This window comes from Actinia tenebrosa, unplaced genomic scaffold, assembly GCF_029948245.1.
Source record: "Actinia tenebrosa isolate PJP-AT-01 unplaced genomic scaffold, QUT_ActTen_1.0 PGA_scaffold15__27_contigs__length_11533743, whole genome shotgun sequence".
Taxonomy (NCBI): Eukaryota; Metazoa; Cnidaria; class Anthozoa; order Actiniaria; family Actiniidae; genus Actinia; species Actinia tenebrosa.
The window spans coordinates 2,662,734-2,672,376 of record NW_028292575.1 but is presented as its reverse complement, the minus strand read 5'-3'; the positions used below and the strand labels follow the sequence as shown (position 1 = coordinate 2,672,376).

Genomic DNA, 9,643 nt, shown 5'->3' with positions numbered 1-9,643 from the left:
TGCGGGGAGAGGGAATTTTACGGGATAGGGGAGGGGAGGTTGGGGAAGCTGTTTTCTTGAAAAGTTAATGGAACGTAAAATGAATGGGTACGATGGTAATAAAAAGATATAACTAGCTAAAAACTAGTGTGATCTGCGTCGGTGTTTCTAATGAAACAGTAATGATGAAAAGGTAAATTATACACCGTGAAAAGATGAAAAAACTTACTGACGTTTCGGACGCTAGTCCTTCGTCGGAGTAAAAGAGGAACGATGGTAGTTCAGATTCGTTTAAAATATTGGTCTTGTCTGGAGAGGAAATTTTAATCCTTTAGTTTCTTTTATACTTGTTCAAAATTCTAAGAATTTTTTTTTTAATGTTCGATCCAGTCTTGTTCCAGTCCCTCGGCTGTCAAGTCCCGTATCAGCTAACCGTGTACATGTCGTAGAATAGGATAAACTTCAGGGCTGTCAACTCTCCCGGATAAACCGGGAGTCTCCAGATTTTGGACTGTATCTCCCGGTCTCCAGATTAGAATCTCAAATCTCCCGGATAATCCCCGAAGCTGACCATTTCTTGTCTTGTGAGACTAGACTTTCACAACCATAAAATTCCAATTATTTCATGTTGTTTGTGTTATTTTATATCGCTAACAAAATCAAAACGTTCCTCATAAACTGTTCTTGCAAGCAGGCCATTGTAATATAAGCGATAATCTAAGAACATGCGTAATAAGTAAATTACGAGCCTTAGATGAAACGACTGAAGAAGAGTGCCATACAAGCCTTTCACAACTTCAAGTCGCGTAAAAAATGAGCCAGCTCAACTAGAAACTGTGGACAGCTGTTTCGGCCTGTATTGGGCCTCGTCAGCACAGTGTACCTAGTGAGCTTGCAATCCCACGAAAAAAATAGTACTAGATAGATATGGCAGTGCGCCGTGTGGGATGGGCTCGGATATCAAATAAGAACATGCGTAATAAGTAAATTACGAGCCTTAGATGAAACGACTGAAGAAGAGTGCCATACATACGCACTGCCATATCTATCTAGTACTATTTTTTTCGTGGGATACATCGTATCAGATGCCAGATCCTCATAAACGAACATTTTCCGAGAAAAAGCGACAAAGCGATAGCACTCAGTACAATCAGGATGGCAGCAGCTCGGGAATCCATTTCTTTAAATTTCCAATGAAGACTCCTCAGCGAAATAGATGGTGCAACTTAATAAAACGCCAGCATGGTCGGGATGGATTTGCAGTCAGTAATTTCACATTCATATGTGAAAAACATTTCAAGCCACAAGAAATATACAAGCCGCCTGGGGGTACGAGAAGACGACTCAAAACAGGTTAGTCATGTGCTATACTATTAATTGATTATATTTCTTGTGGGTTTTTTTTGAAACATATTTTGCATTCAAGCTTAAGTCATTATTCATTATTCTTAACTAAGGAGTTGAACCAACAATTTTCAAATGGCAAAGTAATTCCCCGAAGACAAAACGACGTTCCCCTAGACGAAGACTAGAAACTGAGCTTAAGGCAGTTCCCCTGAAACCAACCACTACAGAACGTTTTACTGCAAATAATGATCAAGAATGTCAAGTGGCCACAATGTTTGACCAACATATTGCTATTGGAACAAGTGAAGATACCATGGAGTGCTTTGACAACATAGAGTATTATGAATATACACAGGTATTTAATAATTATGAAGCTTTTCATAGGTTTTATTTTCCTTTAGTTGACTATAGACTAAGTAACTAGATATACTATTTTCAAGAATGCGTTTGTTAAACTATCACAAACATAGCATATCATTTTTGGTTTCCCAGGTGAATATTGCCTTTACTCTATTAAATATTTGTCAGAAAAATTGATGGAATTTCTGGTTAAAAATTTTAAAAAAAATAACAAGCTGAAATCTTGGCACTCATGCTTGGTGGACTATTATATTAGTATTTTAATTTATATATTGATAAAAATTTATTGATGATGGCTTGCAATGTGAAAGTATTATCAAAATAAAGTCATATTCTTAAATAATAAGGACTAGGAATCATTCCTAACTGCAATTAAAGTCCTCGATCTGGTTTCTTCAGTTTTCTGTAGCTTGACCAACCACCATGCAGGTAGAGGCTGACACCTCTCTCTACCCTTCTGGTAAGAACCTCTGGATAAAATGCACTTGTATAAAAATAATCCAAAGCAGGTAGGGCCTCTTTCAACCACCAATCTCTGTCAAATGAGATCCTTTCAACAAAAAGTACATCATTTCCAAACCACACTACAAAGTCAACCCAATCAAGTTCGCAAACAAACATCTGACCTTGGACTTGATAATAATATGCATGTCCCTTGTTAAGCCCAGGTTGACTATCATGAATAGTGAGGTAGAATTTATCATCTTGACAGGCTTCATCTACTGTCATTCCTCTTTTAGCATAAGGGCATTTCACCTCCAAACCTCCATTCTTAGTACTTGCCAATGGGTCATAAACCATTCTATCCAAGCTTGCACCGAAGCCAGGCCTTTGTTTTGATATCATAGTTTCCACTTCCCAAACACGCAATCCATTATTCCCAGCCATGCATTTATAAGCAATATAACAGTCAACTGCCTCTTGTTCATGAGTCCTACCATACTCCAATGAAGGAATAGTAGTACTGTCATTTTCAAGGTACATTATCCTCTTAAGTAAGGCATCAGGCTCTTTTACCCTGATTGCTGCACTCTTGAAATTGGATGCTGTAAGTTTAATTCTCTTGAGATTATGCCATTCCTCATTTTCACTTTGTCTCCTTGTCAATGACTCCAAATCGGAAACTTCTTCATCTGTTATTGTCTGAGCACTTACATGTAAGTCAATCATTTCTTTGAACTGTTTACTGTTAATGTCATAAGAGTAATTGAATGGTACAGGCTTTTCCTCACTACTTTCTGCAGAAACCTCAGCACATTCTGGTACTGTTTCACAAATGCTTTCTATTTCCACATCCTTACAGTTTGGCACTACCTTTGATTCAATGTCATGGAAGAGGAAAAAACTACTGCTTGCAAGACAGGTTGACAAGTGTTCTCCTAGTTTATGCAAGGCTTCAACATTTATGGACCTATCTGAAGGAGCGCGGGGGTTATATGAAGTGATCTTTGGGCTTGAGGGTCTTTTCTTTCCATAGGTTATTTTCTTTAGAAGAATCCTGTCAACTGGTTTTGGGTCCACACGCATATTCCTGGGAACATTCCAGTTACACAAGCGAGAGGTGCAGGAAATTGGCTGATTATGCTTACTCAGACCAGAACGTGCGAAGTCTTCAATGGCAAATATGACTCCACCAACATGGTTACATCTTCCCAAGCCATTTTCTCCTCTTCTGTTGATTATAAAAAATGACAAAATTATTTTTTTAAACTATCACTACCTATTTTGTATTTCTCAAGCATAAACAACTTCTACAAACGAGCCTGTATGTAATGATGCTGGTATGTAATGATTAACAAAATTATATATATATATATGCTATAGGTTTTTCCTGTTGTAATGCAACAGAGCAAGCTGTAGGCTTCACATTAATCCTAACATTTAGTATATTCATCAAAGTTACAATCTATTCACAGATATATCAAATGTATTGAACTAAAATGTTATAAGTAAGGTTAAATACTTACCCTGCTGGATACTTGCAAGCGGCTTTGACAATATTGCTTGTTCTTCGGTCGAAGACAACAACAGACTTGTATTTTTCTGATTTCATCGAAGCAAGAACCTCTGCTTTCACATAAATCAAGTCTCCTTTAAAACAAAGCTGCAGGTCCTTGATATGCCCTTCCTTAAAAAATTGAAAAGCTTTTAGCTTTTTATAGCCACAACTGGTCAGAGCAGCATTGTTATATTTTGACGTTTTTAGCACCAAATAGTCATACAGCTGCACAAATGTAAACATGGGAAGTTCACGGAGATCTTTCTTCCAAATGCATCCTGTAGCGTCCCTTATTATCTGTTCGTACGTGCAATCAGATTTCAATGGTTGCTGGTTTTCTTTAGAAATAGAAATGTTCAAGTCATCCTTTTTTTGATCTCTTTCGACGATGACATAGCAGCGCAGTGCCAAGTCTTCTTTCTTGCCACTGATCGGTAAATTGTGTTCCCTTAAAATGGCTTTCAAACGATCTATTTTAAGCTTTCTAAAATCTTCAATCGACTTAAACTGCTGAAGAGTGCTTGCATAATCCATAATTACTTATAATAAGGGCTAAAAATTTATATGAAATGGGAAAATAATACAGGAATTCAGCAGATATTCAGACGTTTGCTCGCATATAGCTCTATTTTTACCACAATTGTAAATTTTCTCGCGCGCTGATTGGTTAAAAAACGTCGTAAATAAGAGGCCATACCAACAAATGGCGTCATGCAAGATTTCGTGCAGTCTATTTCCTAGAGTTTTGTGAGTTTTGTAGTAAAAAACAAATTTACGATGGTTTAGCGTGGTATGTCCTCTTATTTACCACGATATGACGCCAAACGTTGGTCAAAATTAGTTATGGACCCACTCGGCTTACGCCTCGTGAGTCCATAACATTTTGACCAACTTTTGACGTCATATCGTGGTAAATAAGAAGACATACCACGCTCAACCATCGTAAATTTGTTAAGTTGCTGTGTTGCCTAGCGAGCTTGCTCAGTCTTAGCCTCGATTTCGCGATTCCGCGCCCGCCAAGGTTTGCTCAGCGGTAATTTAAAAAAGGCGGGCAATACGAAACTGGAGTCCAGATTTGAATATCTCGGGGGTTGACAGCCCTGAAACTTATATGTGTGACTATATGTCATATTAATGCACAGTTCAACAAAGTACTATGGCAGCAGGAAAAGTAAAGGTAAGGCGTCAATAATAGGTTTGTAATGGACGTTCTATACAAGACACAAGGGTTATGTATCTTCATGTATCTTCAATATTAATACCACGGCAAGTTGTGACGTCTCTTGGTCAGTGTTGACACTCGTTCATGATCTTTTGATATATATTCTGGGTGTACTGTTAAGGTAACAACAGTTTTGTGTTTTAGGTAGGAATAATCGGTGGTACTGGCATAGACGATCCTGACATCCTCGAAGGAAGACAAGAGAAGACGATTATCACACCATTCGGATCGGTACGTAAGCCTCGATATATAACTGCACGTGGTTCCACTTTCGATTTCTCTCTGAATACTGTTGAATAGTGTATAGTACGTCACCTAAACAGTTTGACTGAATGCACTCTAGAGTGCTTTTAGTCTCACTGTTGAATAGTTAGATAAATGTATCTAACTTAGATAACTATTTAGTTGACGTCACCTAGAATAGTAAAAGCGCGCCAAATAACGGTCATGCTAATCCGGGGGGTTGTTTTACCAGAGAACGAGTGAGTAGACATTCATTTGTATCATCGTTTCTCCCCCTGATCTCAGTAGCTGTTTACTCATAGTTTCAAATTTAGGTGACGTAACCTAAAATAGTAAATAACTTATCTAATTTAGTTGACGTCATCTATTCAACAGTGAGACTAAAAGCACTCTATAATGATAAACATTTTATATTAATTATATTATTATTGATTATTACGTACTGTCTAATTAAAATTTAAAATTAAATATTTATTTGATACATTCTTTTCCACAATAGACAACTACATATTGGAATAATGAAAAGAAAGAAATAAACTTAAAAAAAAAACTGGTATAAAATAGCTAAACATTTTCTAATAGCTTTATGATAAATGATAGACCTTTCTTAAAATTGTCTTGAATGCAAGGCTAAACATGGAAATACAAAAAAAGGAATGTCACAAATTCCAAAGAGAAAAAGTGTGATCTCTCTTGTATTTCGAATGCTAGCATCACATCCACAATACTTTTAAGAAGGCTCCACTGTTTATGTAATGTGAATATGTTTTCCTATATGCTTATTTTTTAATATTTGTTTCCTAGCCATCTGATAATCTAGTTATTGGCAAGATTAAGGAGATTGATTGTGTTCTTATTGCACGGTAAGTATGACCATGGACATAAGAAGATCCTGGGGAGTGGGGTGGGGGTTTTAATGGTCAGCTAACATTTGAATACATATTCTTGTATCACCAGACATGGTCGTAAGCACACAGTCACGCCAACACACATCAACTACCGTGCAAATATCTATGCCCTGGAGCAAGAGGGTTGTACTCATGTCGTTGTTACAACAGCATGTGGCTCACTTAAAGAAGATTATAGACCAGGTGATATTGTGTTTCCTGATCAGTTTATAGACAGGACAAACCAGAGAGAATCAACATTCTATGACGGCAAGGAGGGTAGTCATGTTGGAGTATGTCACATACCAATGCATGAACCATACTGTCCAGAACTTAGAAAGGTATAGATGAACGGTGTTAAACACACATAACTCTCATATTAAAGCATAGAATATAGATAGTTATGTAGAATGCTCTTGAGTGGCAGACCATGGAATATCCCACGAGGCACTTGTATTTTTTAGTATGTTTCGTAGTATACACAAGTAGGATATTTCATGGTGTGTCATGAGAAAGCATTCTATAACTATTTGATGCCACACTTAGGCTGCAATGCCTGTTGGAAAGGAATGGTGAAAAGCTGCAGAATATACAACAGCATTCTTGCATTCTGATTGGCTGTTTGTTCAATGGTGTAGAATAAAACACAGATAGCATAACATTCTAATGAACAAACCCCAATTCAAAAACCAACCCTTACCTATTCTAATGGAATCTAGTTTAATGACTATTGGTTGAGTTGCCTGTGGTCTATTCAACAGGTAGCCCAAGATTTGCCCAATAGAGGCTTTGCACCATCACATGATGGCAGCCATGACAGGAGGCCCATAACAATTTTTTTTCCCCCAGGAAGCTGAATTCTTTCTCATGTAAATAAGATTAGACCAGATTCAATTGTCCCTGCCTCCTGTTATGGCTGCCATCACATGATGGTGCAAATTAGCCTTTCTAGGCTCATTAATGCCAGTAATGTCATGTTTCCAATTTAGTATCACATGTCATTTCCTTGATTATTATTACCTTCATTACTAATACATTTTATACCTTAAAGATAATCCTAAAGACACAACACATGGTCAGAAATGGGGAATACTACATTACAGCTAAAGTTATCCTATTGTTACAAGATATAGAAATATAGATAAGTTAAAGTGCTTGGGAACAAGGTTATTCCGGGCAAACTGGGCGAAAGACCCTTGGAAACAAATTCAGAAATTAATTTTTCTGAATTTGTTTCCAAGGGTCTTTTGCCCAGAATAACCTCGTTCCCAAGCACTATAACTTATCTATATTTATATCTTGTATTTCATAAGTGTTACGCGGTCCACATATTCTCATCTTTTTATCCTATTGTTATTTGATTGACAGATTTTGATTGACGTGGCACGTGACCTCGGGTTGACTCACCATGAGAAGGGTGTGAACGTGGTCATTGAAGGTCCTCGTTTCTCGTCCAAAGCTGAAAGTAAAATGTTCCGTATATGGGGTGGTGACATCATCAACATGACAGCCATGCCGGAAGTAGCTCTTGCCAACGAGAAAGGACTTTGTTATGCTGCTATTGCTATGGTAACAGATTACGATTCTTGGCACGATGACCATGAACCTGTAAGTTGTTACTATTAGACATTCAACCAATCACAGAACGTAAAATTGTTGATTGGCCAATTAGAAAGACGTGACACGTTACGTCATGATCACGCTGTAGAGTTTCCATGTTTTAGATTTAGCATCACGCTTGTAATGTCTGTTCATGGTTGAAGTCAGTCGGTGCTGACTGGGCGTACTGTTACCGCGACAGCATGGCAGTGTCCAAGCATTTCATTGGATGAGCAGTTACCTCACGCGCTGATTGATCCAACGGAGAATGTCGACTCCAAACTGTGGACCAGTCATGAATGATACTATTCTCACGGAAATAGACCTCTTTACCTTCGGCGTAATAGCTATTTTAGGCTGGTCATTTCCTAGAGTATCATTTCTTTGTTTTATGGTGCTACAAAGAATCTTATTTTCAACAGAATGACTCGTGGTCTGACATATTTCTTTAAAAATGAGTTTTTTCGCGTGCTCTTATTGGTCCAAATACGTACCGACGTTCAAGTCATTTTTTCCGCCTTCGCTTTAGTTGAAAAGGAGATTACGCGTCGTAGTTTTGTGCGCTTTTCTCATGTTATCTCAGCATCCCGCGCGTTAAGATCAGAGTATCTAAAACGGAAAACTCTTTAATGTTTCTTAATTGTTTGGTTTTTAGGTAAGTGTCGAGGCCGTGTTAAAAACCTTCAAGAGCAACGTGTCTAATGCCATCAAGATAATCCTGGAATGTATTCCAAGGATTGCGCAGAAAGATTGGACACACTTGTTGAAGAAGAAAGCGGTAATATAGACATTTTACACTCCTTTTTGTCCCCTATAACCTCTGTGGTAACCCTGTAGCATGGGTAACATGGGTGGCGTACACGCTGCTAACGCGTCGTCTTTCATTGGTGAGTCCAACGGTCGGGTCTCTTGTGCGAGCCCTGCGGTCGTCACACGTAAATTGAGTTTGTTTGATGTGTTGTTCTCTCCTATGCTATTCCTCCCTCCGTAAAAATCAACATGTGAGTTGAGCGTTGCGTGCATAGACAATGAATGTAGTGGTAGTGTGTGTGAGCTGAAAAGTGTCCCCAATTAGTGCGAAAGCGCTAGAACGACTAGACACTTAAATAAAGTGATTTATTTATTTATTCTATTTTGTGGTAATTGAATCCAATCCTCACTCCAATCCTCACACTCGCCACCAAATGAGTAGAGTTTCTTGTTGGTTCTCTACTATGTTTCAAGTGTTTTTCTCCGCTTCCCGGGTTTTTCTCCCTCAAGAACCAACACGCTAAATTCTAATTTGATCTCTGAGTAGAGCTGTTTATTGGTTTTCTCCTGTTTTTAGAGGGTTTTTCTCCGGGTTCCCGTCTTTTCTTCCACACGCGTACCTATACGAGCCCATTCTTCAATATCCGATCATGTGAAGCATTAAATCCATTCTTCTTTCAGGATGACGTCAAGAGTTCCACGATGCTGCCGAAGGCCTAGAGTACGTTAGTGTTCATCTGTTCATTCGTATTCAAAGAGAAAAATAACGAATCGTTTGCATTCCTTCTAATATATTGATTAATTTTTAATACTTATTTTAAATACACTTTTGATGTTTTAAAAAATGTATATTTTAATCAAAAACAATGTTTTTTTTGTTAAAATTATCTGATCAAATAAAGAAAACGGTATCAAGCCAAGTAAGATTTGTTTGTCATTTTCTAACCAATCATATTCACCGCGTGTCATTTTGGCGGGAACTGGTCACGTGATGCTGCCTATTACCGAGTAGATCTGGAGTTGGAACAGTAAAAAGAAAAAAAAGTAACTGTTACTGGTTTGTGCGCATACAATGATGCACCGTATAAAAAAATGTCACGTTGCTGATTCTCATTCTAAGTGACTTCAATTACGGTCCTAGTGGTGAACCTTGGGGAAATCCAAGGTTGCCGATTGTATTTCTCATTCCCAGTGACTTCACTATTACGGTCCTAGTGATGAGCCATGGAGAAACCCCAAGGTTGCCGATTCTATTTC

The 9,643-nt window shown here is 38.0% G+C and overlaps 3 protein-coding genes across 4 annotated transcripts in view; 2 read left to right on the top strand and 1 right to left on the bottom strand.

Annotated features, from left to right (window-relative positions):
- Positions 1–9,306, top strand: part of LOC116299159 (S-methyl-5'-thioadenosine phosphorylase) — a 182,933-nt gene extending 173,627 nt beyond the window's left edge. The window contains exons 2-8 of one of the 2 annotated variants that reach the window (XM_089030841.1): positions 4,829–4,862; positions 5,052–5,138; positions 5,955–6,013; positions 6,108–6,378; positions 7,406–7,645; positions 8,292–8,414; positions 9,068–9,306. In XM_089030841.1, the coding sequence (XP_088886967.1) occupies positions 4,842–4,862; positions 5,052–5,138; positions 5,955–6,013; positions 6,108–6,378; positions 7,406–7,645; positions 8,292–8,414; positions 9,068–9,106 (840 nt within the window). In that variant the 5' untranslated portion in view covers positions 4,829–4,841 and the 3' untranslated portion in view covers positions 9,107–9,306. Of the gene's footprint in view, positions 1–4,714; positions 4,863–5,051; positions 5,139–5,954; positions 6,014–6,107; positions 6,379–7,405; positions 7,646–8,291; positions 8,415–9,067 lie in introns of those variants that run through there. The other variant, XM_031707789.2, reaches the window with a different exon arrangement.
- LOC148910837 (THAP domain-containing protein 5-like) lies at positions 981–3,019 on the top strand. Its single transcript, XM_089030842.1, has 4 exons — positions 981–1,332; positions 1,437–1,681; positions 2,086–2,146; positions 2,990–3,019. The coding sequence occupies exons 1-3, from the start codon at positions 981–983 to the stop codon at positions 2,098–2,100; spliced, it is 612 nt and encodes a 203-aa protein (XP_088886968.1). The 3' UTR covers positions 2,101–2,146; positions 2,990–3,019.
- Positions 1,685–4,599, bottom strand: LOC116299158 (uncharacterized). The gene is made up of 2 exons (XM_031707787.2): positions 3,654–4,599; positions 1,685–3,358 (listed from the first exon to the last, which is right to left on the bottom strand). Exons 1-2 carry the CDS (start codon positions 4,217–4,219, stop codon positions 2,059–2,061), a joined length of 1,866 nt encoding a protein of 621 aa, XP_031563647.2. The 5' UTR covers positions 4,220–4,599; the 3' UTR covers positions 1,685–2,058.
- Positions 9,307–9,643: the final 337 nt, after the last annotated feature.

Coding starts and splice junctions, on each gene's coding strand:
- LOC116299158 (XM_031707787.2), bottom strand. CDS start 4,219: ATGGATTATGCAAGCACTCTTCAGCAGTTTAAGTCGATTGAAGATTTT. Junction 3,359..3,653: donor GCTTGCAAGTATCCAGCAGG/GTAAGTATTTAA, acceptor TATAATCAACAG/AAGAGGAGAAAATGGCTTGG.
- LOC148910837 (XM_089030842.1), top strand. CDS start 981: ATGAAACGACTGAAGAAGAGTGCCATACATACGCACTGCCATATCTAT. Junction 1,333..1,436: donor GAGAAGACGACTCAAAACAG/GTTAGTCATGTG, acceptor TTCTTAACTAAG/GAGTTGAACCAACAATTTTC.